Source organism: Antrostomus carolinensis, unplaced genomic scaffold (assembly GCF_000700745.2).
Source record: "Antrostomus carolinensis isolate BGI_N321 unplaced genomic scaffold, ASM70074v2 scaffold2901, whole genome shotgun sequence".
Lineage (NCBI taxonomy): Eukaryota > Metazoa > Chordata > Aves > Caprimulgiformes > Caprimulgidae > Antrostomus > Antrostomus carolinensis.
The window spans coordinates 7217-24735 of NW_010293273.1; the positions used below are offsets into that span (position 1 = coordinate 7217).

The 17519-nt window shown below is 33.9% G+C and overlaps 1 protein-coding gene across 1 annotated transcript in view; it reads right to left on the reverse strand.

Annotated features, from left to right (window-relative positions):
- DYNC2H1 (dynein cytoplasmic 2 heavy chain 1) overlaps positions 1 to 17519 on the reverse strand; it is a gene marked incomplete at both ends in the record, with an annotated part of 45223 nt that overhangs the window by 5957 nt on the left and 21747 nt on the right. Inside the window, 15 exons of the mRNA XM_010177194.1 lie at positions 480 to 606; positions 2180 to 2266; positions 2951 to 3072; positions 3836 to 3959; positions 4120 to 4280; positions 5560 to 5673; positions 8544 to 8681; positions 9696 to 9850; positions 11158 to 11239; positions 12402 to 12544; positions 13297 to 13410; positions 14414 to 14522; positions 15187 to 15435; positions 16580 to 16704; positions 16825 to 16992. Coding sequence (XP_010175496.1) covers positions 480 to 606; positions 2180 to 2266; positions 2951 to 3072; positions 3836 to 3959; positions 4120 to 4280; positions 5560 to 5673; positions 8544 to 8681; positions 9696 to 9850; positions 11158 to 11239; positions 12402 to 12544; positions 13297 to 13410; positions 14414 to 14522; positions 15187 to 15435; positions 16580 to 16704; positions 16825 to 16992 — 2018 coding nt within the window. The remainder of the gene's footprint in view (positions 1 to 479; positions 607 to 2179; positions 2267 to 2950; positions 3073 to 3835; positions 3960 to 4119; positions 4281 to 5559; positions 5674 to 8543; positions 8682 to 9695; positions 9851 to 11157; positions 11240 to 12401; positions 12545 to 13296; positions 13411 to 14413; positions 14523 to 15186; positions 15436 to 16579; positions 16705 to 16824; positions 16993 to 17519) is intronic.

Below are 17519 nucleotides of genomic sequence, written 5' to 3' on the forward strand. Positions count from 1 at the left end.
ATTAAGTGCAGACCTCAAAAGCAACTCAACGTATTGGGTAGGTCTACATTTGCATTTCCAACATCAATGCCATAAAGGATGTATGTTTTAAGACTGTGATTGTTTAGTGCTTTCCCCAAATCTGTCCCTTTTGATTGTATCTTGGCTTGGAGGGTCCAACTGCTGACATGTTCAGCCATCATTACAATAACATCATTATTGTGACTGAAAAACATCAACAGATGTTTTATGTTCTACATTAAATAAAGGAGTTTTTTTAAAAAACATTCTGTAGCTCTGTGATGTAAGTAAGGCAACTTGTACAGTGAAGTAAAAGAAAGTTTCAGAAGGAAAAAAAGCTTTTCTTTCTAATGAGAAATCGAATAAATGTACACTTAGGAGATATACAGAATGGCAATAACTCACATTCTCCACAGAGTGCAAAAACTGTATTTTCAAATTATCAGCTATAAAATTTATTTATTAAAATTTTCACTAACCTGGGTGCTCCATCTTTTGTGTTCCCTGTCAAGTTGATTTATCAGTACTTCTGCAGCTTTCAGTGTTTTCTGAGCTTTACTTAGTTCTGCTTCAAGTTTTGCTGCTTCCGTTGTTCTACTCTGGAACCTGTAAAACAACTCCTGTTTGTAATTTCTATCATGAACTACTAAACTTATGGACAGTTATTTTCAAAGCAATTTAATAGACTGAATTTTTAATTAATTCCTCCCTTATTGTTCATGAAGAACACAACTACAATTCTTTTTTATACTTTCTCAGGTGAGATTAAAAAATACATCTGCAATACAGACTATAATGTCTGAAAAACATTCCTTCTTCTACTTAAACAGTCTGACTTGATTTTAGTGATTGTGTTAAGTTTTGTTTTGCACCTAGTCAGGACAATAGCAGGCTCAACACCATACTATACATTTGTAACTTTTTGGTAAATTTAATCTATGAAACCTTTAAAGAAGAATATTGCTAAAGCACACAGATTACCCCACTTCAATGCACAATGCTCTGTTTTGTAAACTACTATGAGGTAAGAACATGCCCCAAACAATAGGCAAGGTCTAGGTATTATTTTGTAATGTTTAATATCTAATTAGCTGATAGTTTCACTGGGCTAGCCCTTGGCCAGCAGCCAACACAGCTGTTCACCCACTTCCCCTGACTTTCAGGGGAAAGGGGAGAGGACCAGGGGGCAAGGGCAAGGAGACTCATACGTTGAGATAAGAACAGTTTCATAACAGAAATAAAAGAAAACTTAAAATAATTCTAATATTAAAATAGTAGTGATAATGATAACAGTAACAAAAGATACAAATGAGCGATACTAGTGCAACTGCTCACCACCCACTGACCAAGCCTGGCCCCTTCCCAGATAACGATCCCTGAGGAGCGACAATCCCGAACCGAAACTGCAATCCCCAAAGAGCGAGAGCTCCAACGAAAGCCAGAGAGAGCCAAAAGAGGAAGAGACTCTCACTAATATATGTGATATGATATGGAATATCCCATGGGTATACCCAAATGCCAATTAAGTTTATTAATTTAAATATTCCTCGCCCCCTTAAATCTTGCACTTGTAGACTAACAGAACACAAAGTCCTTCACTTCCAGCGACAAAAATGCAAACACTGGTATGTTACCAGTGTCTCTTTCATAACAAATCCCAGGCTGAAAGCAAAACTCAGCACTGTTCTAACTACTAAAAAGAAACCCAGCCCTGTTCCAGCTAAAAAACAGGACACTAAGAAAAAAGGAGGTAGCTGACTAGCTATCAGAAAAAAAACAGGCAATCCTAAAAGAAATAGAACTGCCTTTACTCAAGCAGTGATCAGCAGAAGTCTTGTACAGGAATGTTTCCAAAGTCCTAATGAGACATTACAGTCCTTAGATTTAAAAGGTGAGAGACATACTTCTTATCTTTGACATCTACAATGTCTACGCTGAAGGCTTCCAACATATTCATAGCACGTACTTTTAAGGAGCATTTCATGTGATCAAGGAGATGAACTGTATTCTAACAGTATATATTTGTCTCCACTGAGGGTATAGATAGCCTAATTATTGCTACTTCTGATGTAAATATCTTACAGAGCAGGGAGTTACATTTGGTTAAATCAATTTTATTATTCATGCCAAAATCAGCAATGTTTTTATTTGTATCTTGAAATAAACAAACCAAACTTACTTATCTTTCAGTTCCGATACTTTTTGACCAACAGAATTCAGAAGATCTTCTAACTTCCGTTTTCTGTCTTCAGTTTTCTTGAAATTACTACAAACATGTAACATTTATTTTAAGACTACAAATCCAAAGAGTAAATGTAATAGGAAAGTCATTTACATAGAGACAGTTCAGAGGTAGTTCTTTCTGTGATTTATATTAACAAAAATCAGTTTTCACATGTAAAAGTTTTGACTACTTCTCATCACATAGCTTTAAAAATGGAAACCAAACACCCCATTCAAAGGTACTCTTAAAAGACCAGAAGAAATCCTTCCAGTACAGAATTTTAAGACCCAGCAAAACAATCACTAAAGATTCCACAGGTTATGAATGGTCATAAGACTATGTCAAACCTTTTTGATCCTAAGGAGAAACTGATTATGCTTGGTACATGACTGAAAAAAAGAGGAACAGCACTCCTCATAAAACAGCATGGGTTTCACTGGCAGAATACCTTCCAAGCATATCTGTGATGTTCATTTCTCCCTGACACATTTCAGCTGAGACAGGTAACTTGTGATTGGCCAAAAATGATCCAAGGCATAGCTTCCAGGAAAAACAAAATATTACACACTTCCTTTTTCTGTCTCAGTAGAACGTTTTATTACCTATGGATGAGGTACCGTTTCTTAATCTTTTGTTTTTAACAAACTTCAATTCCTCCTTGGTGGTTTTAGTTCCACCCACCACCTTCTGCACATCAGATTTATTTTGTAACAGTGTCTAACTTACGCTTCCAAGCCAGCCTTTTCTTTTTCCAAAGGCTGAATTCGTTCTAGGACGTGGGAATACTGGACATTTGCGTTCACCCAAGCTGCTAATGGAGCAGCTGCAGCACTGGCTCGTTTAGCATTCTGAAAAAATCAGTATCAGTTACAAGAAAGCCCTTGAAGTATAGTATAGATGAGGTAAATACAGGATACATAACTGCAACAGATTTACAAGTTATCAACTTAAATATGCCAATTAGCCAGTTCCTCTACTGAACTAATCTTTTATATTGTTACTAAGAGATTATATTGCAGGCCATCAATCTGTGCAAAAAAAAAAAAAAAAAAAAAGTATCTTTACAACTATTTAAGAAGTTTTTAATTAATGCATAATTTATCAGTGTGTTCCTTCCCAGGGAACTACAACTTTCCTTTTAAAAATAAGGACACAGTATTTTATAATTCCTTTTCATAGCTACTGCCAAATCAATTCTCAAAGACCACCCTACATTTAGTAATCATTAATCCTCCTTTTTTAATTAAGTATACTGTTAAGATTCTTACTGCTACAAGCAGGCCATGAGGAGTCAGTTACAATTTCTTGGTCTGAGTTCTAATTTACACCAGTGACAAAAATCTCTGAGGACTTGACTCCATAATGACTCCTCATCCACTGCTCCTTAGTCACCATCGAAATTCTCACCATTAGAAGCAGTACAGAACAGAGTAATCTCTGCTACATTTTTATCTCTTTATACTGAGAAATTCTGTAAGTAGATTTTATAACTTTTTCTCTAATTTAAGTTCATTCTAAAAATTATGTTGGCAAATCAGACAATCTTATTTTTTTCTCTTTTTTTTTTCCTTTTGTCTTTTTTTCATTTTATTTAACACAATCAGGAATTACCTTTGGATCAAAAGATGTTCTGTTTCTAGAAAGAAGTTCTTCAACACTTTCTCGTATTTCTTTTGGAATATTACGGGCATCAAAGGATGCTATGTCCTCCCTCACTCCCCTTTTGGCCAAGAAACTATAAAAAGAATTAAATAACTAAGTAAAGAAGAAACAAATATTAAAGAGGTTATTTCCCTATGAAAGCTAAGAATTCTGGACACACGTTATACCTGAATATAATAGAAAGTATTTCATATTGTAAATTACCGTTTAAGCTTAAAGCTTAAAATCCTCACCTCTTCATGCTCACCCATGATGTATCAAAAATCCCCATCAGCCGTAAAACTCCTTCTAATATGTCTCTGATTATGTCAGGGGGCATCCGCAGTGACCGGATTTCTGACAAAGACTCTGGCTTTATACTTCCAACTGCTAATTTAGCTTCATTAACCAGTGGCTTAAAACATAAAAACACATTTAGAAAGAGATGAGGATATAAGAAACTGAACATATGCCATTTCAATTTTCATAAGATTTCTTGTTCTTTTTACGTATTTTATTATCTAACCAACTGTCATTGATGCATATTCTTGTCCACAAGTTATTAAAAAAGCCATGTGTTTATTAAGTGATAATAAATATATTTCCATATAAAACAGCATACTTTAATCCTGACATTCCCTAACTTTTCATTCAGCTCTGTAATTCATAAACATTATACAGATATTAGTTTCAATCACATTTGTTTGCTCTTTCATTGCTTAAAAGTTCATTGTGATACAGAAATGTTATAATAATGATGCTAATTACTATCTGTAGGCATGCCTAAGGGTATCTTTGTAAAGATATGTAGAAGTACAGGTCACAAAAGCTTTCTATTTTCAGTAGCAAAACAAATCCAGACACCCTTTCTCTTTATCAACAAAGCAACAAAATTAAAAGAAAACAGAAGAAAATTAAATATTATCATTAAAGACAGTGCACACCTTGCATATCCTTCATATTTATCAAAGACCACAGGAAAGGGATTTACTCTAACCCTGTAGTTCTATGCCACTTTCAATATAAGGATACAATTCCTTGGCACATACGATATTTAAATGGAGAAAAATTAAGTTGCTGTACTTCTCCCTTATACTTTATTACAATTTTAATATGGGTGGGATAAAAAATAGAAACTAAAAACAATGACTGGACACACATGCCTCCCAAAAAACCTGATGCTAGACAGCTATAAGGTCTCTTGAACAAGCCATCTGCTATAGTGCCATTAGGGTATATAATTTTCAGAATTTAGTATTAATTGGAAATTCTCTCTCATTAAACTACTTCCATTCAGCTGATAATACCAAGCACTATGACATTACCAGCTTGACAACGGCAGAGTAATGTAGTTGTTCTATATAAGATATTAGCAATTTAAAAACCATTCCATAAAATCTGCAGAACTCAGCTGTAGACTATGGCAGCATAGAAATAGCAACTGGAGATAAGATTTAGCCTGAGAATTCTTTCTGTGATTAAGATCTAATAGAATACAAATGCCAAAATGACAATGTAAATCCGGCAAATGCAATACTGTTTTCTACTGCATAAAAGTTTTAATATCAAAACAATTCAGAGCAAAATTTAAGAAAAGCAGGGGTGAATTTTACAGAACCAGTTTGCATGGCAGGGTTTGAGTAAGTCAAATAAAATCAGACCGCAAAATACTGCTTTGCCTTATCAGCTCTTACCTGAACCTGTTTTAGTTCATCTTCAATTTTTCTTTTTCTTTCTTCTATTTCTGCAGCCTCTTCTGCTATCCGGTGTTTTATTTTTTCCATTTCTGTTTTTTGCTCACTAGCACTCTGTAAAAACAAAAATACCTTTAGTTTTCAACTTTACACAGATTTTATTCCTTTAGGTCTCTTATTTATTTTAGTTTTGATTATAATGTAACTTGCACAATACCAATTACAATAAAATTTTTGAGACTATTTGATACTAGACAGGCTGAGGAGGTAACTAAATTATATGGAATAAGCATCTTTAGCTTTCACTGTGTCTCCTTCCCTTTCTTTACCACAGACAAGATCTGTACAACTGTTTTTGAGGCTCTTTATGACCTTTTTTTTCCTTGCCTCTGACTTTCCATTCTTTATCAAGATGTCAGTCCACCTCTAAAAAGGGTAAGAGTGACAGCCTCTGAAACATTCTTGCTACATTTGAAAGTAATATCTTCCTGCTACTGTCCTTGTAGCTGCTCAGATTTACACCATTAAAACTCTGCTTTTCTGTAACGTTCAGAAAAGCAGCAGTTGTGTTGGAACTACAGCCTATTAGCCTAAAAACACTAGTACATCATTTACTCGTAAATTTGCAGCTCTCTGTCTGCAAGAATATGTCTTACCTCCTACACATACATTGTACGCTGGTTTGGTTTACATCTTTCCCCCCCGCCCCCAGGATTTGTACTCTGCCTACCATACAGCAGACAGCAGCTATTAGCCATCTTCAGGACTCCTAAACACTTCAGTACAACAATAAATACCTGTATACAAAACTACAATAAAGAGGACCTTGTATATCCTGAAGTTAACAAAAAAACCCCAAAACAAAACAGGGACTACTAATGGATATATACATAAAATGCATAAAATAAAAGACTAATATTCTAGGCTCAGTTCACCTAAAAGACATTACAGAGTTTACATTTTTTCAGTATATAACACATTACTATAACCAGCAACTGTCAAGCTGAGTTGAACTTACAGCAGAAGATAACAGATATATATAAGCAGAGAAAACCTTGAGATTAATAATAATCTTTCTGAGCACCCAAGCTATAAACCAGCATGTCATCGAAGATTACATTCAAATCCATAAAACATTAGCTACATAAAACTATATTAGACATTTCATGCAAATGTACATGTACTGAATGATAGTTCTGAATAAGAAAACCTTAAAATTCAGTTGTAGGTCAAAAGCCTTGCACCAAAAGAAGATTAAAAGAGTCTGTATGTATTAGAGCCCTCTCTCTTACATAAACTAGAACATCTGAAGTGACATTAAAATGTTAGAGGGTACCTATACTTTATGCTAATCTAAATAATCAGAATTCTACTGTAATTTTTCTGATGTCAGTGGGCCCATCATTTTTCATTGCTTTTGGCCTATTCCTTGATTTTGTCCTACAATGTAGTATGTGCTACCTACACAACCTGTTAACTCTACTGGACAACAGCAGACACAGATTTAAAATAGAAATCGAGGAAAATGGCATAATAAATTATTTGAGGCTAGCAATGAACACATCAAGCCAAACATCATTATTCAAAATCACGTACAGTAGTCAGAGCCTAAAAGTATTAAAAATTGCCAAGAGAAGTAGATTTATAAAAATGGAAGTAATGCACCTTTAAAGCACTATGAACCAAATGGTTTGAAAGAGTGGGCATCTATTTTACTGTAAACAGAGTTGTCCTTGTCATTGAGCTTCTTTATTTAAGTTTGCTTCAGACTGATCAGATTAAACCAGTGACAAAACAAACAGTGAAGTGACAGTAGATTCATTAAGGCTTATCCTACATTTATGATTCCTGGAAGTATCAATGTAGAGATCTATTTTCTGCACAATTATTTGAATTAACTGAGAAAACACTACTAAAGAAAATTATCTCCTAAAAAACAGAAGCTCTGTCTCTAAGCTGAAGAACAAAAATTCAAGGAGTGATGAACACAGAAGTACCATTTAACCTTCTTTGAGGTTAACTTCAGAGGACTGGATGTCTTAATATAGATACTTTCTATACTTAATATAGATACTTAATATAGATACTTTCTACTACCAATTTAATTTCTGGTATTTGTTTCTTAAAATAGTACTACTCGTCAGTATTTTGTTTAAAGTTCCTACCTGTTATGAACATTATAAAATGTATCAGTTTGAATTTATTAAGTTCTAGGAAAACTTTCAGACTAAACTACAGCAGTAAATACTATACAGGTGCAAAACATCCACTGATGCCTTCCTACTCAATCATTTCAAACATGATTTAAATTATATAACACTCTGTCCTGTTGCAATTTTATTCAAGCCTCAGGGCTCTTGCATGTCCTTAGGCAAAAATAAAAGCATTGGGTTCTGTAACTCCTGAAAAGAATACAAAGCACAGGCAGTTACAGAGACCACAAACAGAAAAGCATAGATGGTATAGGGAAGGGACTGGAAGGGACTTTAAAGATCATCCAGTTCCAAACCACCTGCCATCAGCAGGGACACCTTCCACTAGACCAGGTTGCTCAAAGCCTCATCCAACCTGGCCTTAAACACCTCCAGGTAAGGGGCATCCACAACTTCTCTTGGCAACCTGCTCCAGTGACTCACCACCCTCACAATGAAGAATTTATTCCTGATATCTAATCTAAACCTACCCTCTTCCAGTTTAAAGCCATTTCCCCTTGTTCTATCACTACCTGTCTTTGTAAAAAGTCCCTCCCCAGCCTTCCTGTAGCCCCTTCAGGTACTGGAAGGCTGCTATAAGGTCTCCCTGGAGCCTTCTCTTCTCCAGGCTGAACAGCCCCAACTCTCTCAGCCTGTCCTCATAGGAGAGGTGCTCCAGCCCTCGGATCACCCTTGTGGCTTCTCTGAACTCGCTCCAGTAGGTCCATGACTTTCTTATGGGGGCATCTCTTTTTTCTTGTTTTTCAGTTTTGATGTGGTTTTATACAACACCTGCATAGATACTGTAATTTCTTGAAGGGCAGCATCAGCCTCATCCTGCTTTGTTTTGAGTAAAATGCTTTGTTCTCCAGCTTTCCTGTTCAGTTCATCTACCAGGGCTTTAGCTTCATTCAGCTTTGAAACACCTGCCTAAAAAAGTTTATAAGAAGCAGTTATTTAGCAGTGAATTTTAAATGGATTTATCTGAAAGTAGGTTACTAATAGTATGCACGAACTAAGAGTCATGTAGACATGTAGACTAATATTCTTAATTTTTTTAAGTTCCACATTTTTTTTTATATTATTTAGGTTTTCTTAGTATTATTTAACCCAAAAATGAGATTTCAGACTTCTGGATATGTCACTGTAAGATCTAGTACTACACCAAAAAGCTGAAAACAAAGTTCTCAAAATAACAAACTTTTTATGGAACAGCAACTAGTACATAATATTTTTCTGATTAATTCAACAGCATTTCAGGTAACTGATATTAATTCCATATAATTATATCTTCTTTAAAAGCAAATCTACAAAAATTACCAAAATTTAAACAAATTAGATTATCCTATTACTACATATTTGTACATTCTCTAAAGAACATGGCTGTACATAAAACAAAGCCCCAATTATGCTTAAGATTAACCATTTTCTTTATTCACAATTTCTAAATTATTTACTCTGTGGTAATCGGATAATAGAATCGTTTCAAGATACATTTGGAAAAAAAAATGTTTTGATTTAGGATACACATCTCTAATTTTCATGTAAATTTAACCAGAGCATGTAACAGTAAATGAGTGTCACAAACAAACCACAACTATTTTCTAAATAAATAAATAAATAAATAAATCCTTATAAATATAAATCTTCTTAAATTGCTCAGTATCATGATGGAAAAATATTGGCAGGCAGAATAAAAACAGTGTAGAATACAAGGCAAGGATGTGATTTGGATTTGACAGATGCTTTAAGAAGAAATACAGCTTTGCAAGTGTGGTTTCAGAATAGTTCTCCTGAAACCACAGCATAAGCATATTAAGCATATGCCAACAGAGGACACCTCACACAACCATGTTAGCAGCTACAGCCCATTAATATACAAGGCATTTCCAAATGTGACAGTATTTTGAAAAGCCATATGTTAAAAATATTTTAAATACATACCTGCAAGTGGTTCTGCCTTTTTATTAGCTCTCCTCTTTTACTGTTATTGATGGTATTGTATATATGAAGGAATGTCATATACCTGCTAGGCGTTGCTCCATACATATTACATGATTCATGAATTGCCAGAAATGAATTCAGAAAATCAGAATCACCTGTACAACATATTTTGTTACATGGATAATAATATACTCATTTTTATGTCACAGTAAAATAACTAAGGAAGAACAACAGAGTATGTTTTTTGAGATATGAACTAAGGGCATTCAAATTATCACAGAGAATATACTTTTTTCAAAGTACTCTCAGGGAAAAAACATGTAATTACATTTGAAACACATATTCCTCACAAAGAAATATACTGAAATTGTTTCAAAGCTGTAAAATATTTCATTGATGTTTGGAAAGGAAGGCAAAATTACTTGCAGATTACTGAGGGCTAATCATAAGAGAAACTTCATTACCACAGAAATTGATTTTGCAAATACTTGTGACTTTTTTAGAAAAGAAGCCCATGCATTTTTGTTTTCTCCCTTGTCTCTGATGACAGGTAGACAAAAAGGTTTTTCTGAACATTCCAGGTCCCTCAGTTTGTTGAACAGTTTCTCAAAACGAAGCCAAAAGATACTGTAAAATAAATTGTATTACCCTAAAAAAGAAAAAATTGCTAAAACATAGCTACAAATAAATGAATGCCTTTAATAAGTACTGAGGCATTGATTAAGTACCATGCTCTAGGATAAAGATGAATAGTAGCATTAACACTAAATCTAATTTTGGCCATTATAATCTGGAATGCCTATTAAAAACCAATACCAAACAAGAATCCCCAGGTGAACCACTTACCATTTTATACTCTGTTGGCTCCATGACTTCTAAGTGTTACTTAGACTAATACTTCATAAAATGTGGTTAAAAGTACTATTATGCAAATAAGTGCTAGCACTGGTCTCCTAGATTATGTTTGACACCCTGTTTTTAAAATGGTTAAATTTGAAGTTTTATTATCAAAACAAATTATTCTCAAAAAAGGGGCATGACTTACAAGAAATTAGTTACTGGAGATAAAGAATTACTAAAGTAAAATGAGCAGGTCTAAGACAAGAATATTGAAAACATATAGACTGAAAAACTCTCAAAACATCAAATTTTGAGGTTGTGAAATAACATTCACATAGAAGGAAGACACACAACAAAACAAAACGATGCAGCTTTATCAGTTTATAAAATTAAATATATGTAGTGACTGTGACAGAAGAGACTGGGTTTGATCAGCCAGGATGTATGTTCCAGATTAATGTTCACTTGCACAAAATGTCTGTCATGTGAACCATACTAAAGTGTATGAATATGCTGGCAAAAACATACTCAAAACATCTATGCTATTATCTATGCCCAACACGGCACTGAATAAGTGTTTAATAATAAGTAATAATAGCTAATGAGTCCACCTAAATATTACCTGAATGTTTTTTCTTAAGTTCCTTATGTGTTTTTCCAGTCTTTTCTTGTTCATCTGAATCATACAGAAGCATCTGAGGTATCTAAAAAAATGAACATGTTTTTTTGTCTTAAAATTACAAACAATGAAAATTTGGTTTAAAATAATAACAAAAACCCCTTCAACCTAGTTTCCCATTTGAAAAGACTGAATATGATAGCTTTATTCAGGATAAGGTATTTACAGAATATTTATAGCGCTAAAAAGATCAATTCTTTCCTTCCCTGTCCCTGAAACCATCCTGTTCTCTCAAGCAGAGAAGCTTTTGCTGCCTGTAAGAAAGAGTAACTAATTCTCAGTGGCCTCTTACCATAACAAAAATGTCAAAGATACAAAAAGATATAAACCTCAATAGGAAATCAGACATTCTTAAGTACAACTGTGGTGGATACAACACTGGAATTAAACAATGCCTAAGTCTAAGTCTGTGAACAGTCTTTTTCATGATCTAAGAGTCGGCTTACCTTCATATGTTATCAATTGTACAATGTACGATAACAAAAATAAACAAAGTATATTCAAAGGTTCCAGCACATGACTAAATTGTAAGAGTCCACTTTAAAAATAACCCCTACTGAAGTGAAGGGGAGGCTGTGAAGCTGTGGCAGCCTTGCTGCTATCAGGGTACTGATTTGGCAGTCTCTTAACATATAGACATAATATATATCTTTCTCAAACTTACACTGTGAACATCCTGAAATAAGCAGATTTTGATCCTAAAAAGAACACACTGATTCTATTCCATCAAGCAAAACACTTAACAAAGACTCAGAAATAACATAAGATTTACAGTACAATCCTAGATCTATAGCAGCTCATATACATATAACAAAGGTATTTTTAAACTAGCTGTCAAGTATACTAGTAACAGTAGATTATCATCAGCACAGTTGGCTTTAACATTTTGCTTGCAGTCTATTTGTATTTTGTTCTTAAATGCTGTGTTTGATCAGAGTCATAGTAGTCACCATTTTATTCAAGCCAGCCCACAGAAAAAAGAAAACATAATGTTACTGGTAAAATAACAATGCTAATATTACTTAACTGTTCTGCAGAATTTTCTGTCTTTGTAGGACTGCACAGATGGATTAAATAAGCATAGTGTCAATTACTCCTTTAAATATTTTGATCATATTCACCAAAGCTCAGTTATTTTTTGTGAAATTAATTTAAGCAATTCACAGTTTTTAATTAATGCAATTTACCTTTTTCATACTGTCTTCTGACCAGGTTTCCATCCACAAAACCTGACATTTCTTGTACAGTGCTGGATTACTTTCACAGTTTATTGTGAAATTTAAATTGGTAGAATCCATGATCAAGACGACATGCAGATTCTGTTGTATTCCTAAGAAAATGCAAGGTATTAAATATTTAGTAGATAAAAATCAAATGCTTATCAAAATTCTGAAAAAAGATACTATTAGACCACATCACACTAGGGCAGGAAGGTCTATAAACAGAACTTAATTTAATATCATAGATTCTCAGTATATTAAAGTGTATTTTTTACTTTAGAAGAGTTGACAGTATTTAAATAGAGGCCACTAGTTCTCATTCCAATCAATACAGACCAACAGAACAAATTAGAAGTAGTTCCAGGGCCTTTGAGTATGACTGCCAATACCTGTATTCTTTTAGTCATATTTTTCTATTTATTTGTAAACTATTTAATCTTCTTGTTGGTCCAAGGAAGAAACAAAAATAATTAAGACTTATGATTACTCAGAATCCAAAGTGATTTGTAGGTGTAATTGACAAATAGAAGAAAACTCTGTTCCTAGATATATAAGCTAAACAAACCAGAAAACGATGGGGACAAAAGCTTTCTTCCTTCTAACTACTGTAAACAGCAGATTTCATAACAGCTTTGTAGAATATTCATGTGTAAAAAATTTCAGATAGAAGAATGAATTTTAAGCTGAGGGTTCTGTGCCCTCAAATATCATACTACAATCATTATTCTTTCCTTGTTTTTAATAGCTAACTGAAAGTTAAAAATGCACACAAAACAGGGACCACGTTAGAAATTATTTTTTCGTTACTATGCCACTTCTGTAACTTTGTAATAAATTGTAACTTATAATTCTGTTCACATACGGTATGTGAAATAGTTGAAAATCGGTCCTGTAAATCCATCTTGTGAAGCTTGATCCTTCAGAGGAGAGAGCAATGGTTCCAATTCTTCTACTTTATATAGTCCAGGAACTTCTCCTATTTCCAGAATGAATTTAAAATGTCAGATCAAATACACTACAATTCTTCAAATTCCTTTGAAGGATTCCCTTGAATCCTCTGTATAGAGAAATTGAACAGGGCAGTATTCACATCTATACCTTCATGAGTATCATCCCATGTACTTCATATTTCTTTTCACAGTATCATGAAAACAACAAGCCAAATTATGATGATTTCCTTTAACTTAAACAGCCTACTTTATTTATACTATTGAAATATATTTCAAAAACTCATTCAAATCTATCCAAAGCCAGTGATCCCATACTGCAGACACAACAAACCAAATCAGAATTTTTCATACACCAGAAAACAGAAACATGAAAGAGTAGTTATCTAGATCATCAGACACAGAGGTTTAACACTGGATGACAAGAATCTGATACTGTAAAGAGACGTGGATTTGTACATGGGAGAAAGGAAAATCTGGTGCTCTTATCAATCAGCTCTTAAAACTACTGCAGCTGCAAAAAACATATAGTAAGTTAGACTCAGTCCTTCAACGATCTCTCCGATCGAGGAACAAAGCCAGATAACAAAATAATTTTTTTTTTATATTTGCTATTATTATTTATCATTCATTACTTTCAGAAAAGTGGGCTTTGCTGGTGTTCATTTAAGTAAAGGGCTCAGTCTATGCAATCTAGTGAAACACTGGGACACCTTTCAGTTTTGAATTTTACTAGAAAAGGGAAGCTGTACTGTAGAACATATTATAATTTTGTTGTTACAGTATTATGAAACTAAGTTATTTAACTTGCAACTTTGAGGAACTGAAAGCATTCATACTGTAGGGTAGGTTAAAGGACAGCTAAGTGAACTTCAAGTCTGTTTCTCAAGTACAAGCACCCTAGCTAAAGTAGTGTAGAAAGCTAACACTTTTGGTATGGACATACAGCTAGAAAACACCACCTCATTCTGCCTCATTGAGCTAACTCTGGATGGTAAAAGTAGTACCATAATCTTTTTGGACCTGTCTCACCTGAAGACAGTAAACTGTTGATCATCTCAAGGAATGTGGAATGAACAAACTGATAGTCTTCCAGCAGCAGTACCACCTGCTGTGCTTCAATGCCCGCAAGCTCCATCACCTAGAAGCAGGGAAGACATTTAAATCTCAGTATATGGAATATATGCATTGTTCATATGAGAATGATAATCTTTCATCAATTATATATTACATACATATTTTCTTCATAGCATCTACACTATTTTATATTTACAAAAGATTCCTAGGTGATTCAGTTATATGAGATCTCAAATATAAAGAACATTCTACCTAGATTTACAGCTTGGCAATGAAAAAATAATTAAAACAGACTCTATTTTCATACAGTATGTTTATGTTCCAGATGTGACTCAGTTCCAGAGTTGTATCACTCTTTTGTGTGGGCTTAGGTCTAGAATTTTCTTTAGCATTACTGAAGTACCAGGAAACTCCTGATTCAAGGTTTGCATTTGTTTTTAAATAATATATAAACTTTCAACAAACACCAAAATTTTAATTGATTCAGCTACTATCCTATTAACTGGCAGATCATACTAGAGAGAGAAAATAAAAATATATATAAATATGAAATTACATACGTGGAAAAAAAAACCTTTCCAATATTCACATAAACTTAAAATTTATGAAGTCCAAAACACTCATAAAGAGAGCTCTGGTATTCAAATAAGTACAGTTTCAGGTAATTACTATAAAGAACAGTATACACAGCTACAACACTACAAAATGGAAGACACTGAGTGACTTACATATTTAAGATCATTTTTGAACTGCTTCAGCTCATAGCCTCTGGAAATTTTGGGAGTAATCAGAACAGCTCCATGCATATGACTAACTAAAGAGGTAACTGTTCGACGACCTACACCACTCCGTCCTGCCAAAAGAAGTGATCCTCCAGGAAAACTTAGCACTCTGTCCACTTTAGACATATAACTGAGGACTTCTTGGAACAGTAAAATCTCTATCTCTTTCTTGTCTCGCCCATAATGAATAATACCCTATTAAAAAAAAAGGAAAAAAAAAAAAGAAATGTGTTCACTAATAATAAATAAAAGCAGTAAGATATGAAAGCATCCAACATTTAGAAATTAAGAAAAGAAGGGCTTGAAAGCTTAAGAGACCACACTGGTATTAATGAAAAATAAATTATTTATGTGACAGAATTTAGATACTTTGCATATCCTTTACCAGTAATGAACAGATCACATTATCCCCAGCAACAGGATACCCTAGAAGTCTTTGATATATTGAAATAGAAATCTACCAATAAATTAATTAAAACTAAATAATGGACCAGAACAAAGTCTGAGCTGTGTCTCTGACTATAGATTAATACATAACTTAGAAGAGTGTATTAGGCAGCTAATTGCTGCATAATTGCAGACTATGGGATTTCCTAGTGAAACACATAATAACAGATCCTAAGATTAAATGCTGGCCTTGCTCTACTTCATAAAACTTCATATTTGAAGGCCAATGAAATTGTGTAGTCAGAAAAAAAAAAACAACCAAAAACCAAAAAACAGCCCTCTGATTACTGAGGCTATTTAACTTCATCATTTCCCATATAGTCTATTGGTCACAAGTTGGCAGTTAAGGAGAGGGAGTAGTTTACCATCTACAAGAGCAATCACACCACTAAAAAGGGGAGATAATCTCAAAAGCTCTCATCCTGAAAATCAGTCAGCCTAACAAAGTCAACATGTTCACATTTCCTTATGAAGCTCATTTTTTGTACTTTTCTGCTAAAAGCATGCCAAATCTCCAAATAATCTATTTATATTTCTTCAAATAAAAATTACGTTAGCAAATTACAAATTCAGAAACAGTTTGGTACTCAAACAATATGAAAACATACATGCACATTAATGCTTCTCAAAACGTTGTTCATTGAACTATTTTAAATCGCCAGCAAATGCAACTGATGCTCTTTCATTAAAATAATCTTGCCACAAAATACTTCCTACTGCCTGCCACATAGCATCACAAACCTTCCCTCACTTGACCAAATGCAAAAGATGATTCCTTGAACAAGCAGCAGACCCTACCCTTAACCTAGTGCTCACGTGTTACTTCCTGCAAAAAATGTCTAGAATAATTGCTGCGAATCCTGGCTGTATAAACGCTCTAATCTTGTCTCACTTTTTGGATAATATCTTTGAGGTCTGTCGAGTTTAGTCTGCCAAGTGGCCTCCCATGTGGTGGCAGTGCTTGTCCTGGTGTGATGAATGCCTCCTGACAAGCTCCCCAAGTTACATAGAAGATATCTGTGAAAATAAAAGGAAACATTTGAAAGTTTAGCTGCTCAGATCATATGCTATCTGACTTGATCAGACAGTTTCTAAGCAAATATTCCAAGTTTGTGTAGTATGCCTCAAATGGTTTACCTGACATATTGTCCGGAACATCGAAGCCCCAGTCACCTTGAAATACTTTCATCAAAACATTATCAAATACATGAAGTTCTTTCATGCCAACAATTTTGTCACGGAACAAACGACATGCTTCGTAAGCAACAATTTCCAATACATACTCTGCAGTTTGGATTGATGATCCTACAAAATTTAAGGAGAGATTTAACTTCGTACTTTTATAATAAATTTTACATTTCTCAAATTTTCCATTTCAAAATACGAGACTGAAAATAAGTAAGTGAAATTACATAGCAGCAAGAAATCAGTAAGGAAGAAATAAGAGAAGTAAACATCATGAAGTGCTTTTTAATAATATGTTTATCGATTATTACAAGATAAAATGAAACATATTCTATTAAAACAAGTTCTCCAGTTTAGTACACATAAAGTAAAAATTAAAAGAAAAAAATGCCAGGCAATGAAAACAAGAAAATCCTGGAGATTGCTTTAAGGGGGAAGAGAAAGACTCATAAGAAATACAAAATTAACAATAAATAGCCAAAGCAGTCTGTATTATAAGATGCCACTGGAGAATACAAATCTTTAATATTCTTCACAAAAGTAAGAAGGTGAGATGAGTAAATGACTTGCCATATTGTTCATCACTGAAAAAGTGTAGGTATGTCACCTTCAGACACAACAATTAAGTCCTTAAATGGGCTGACAAT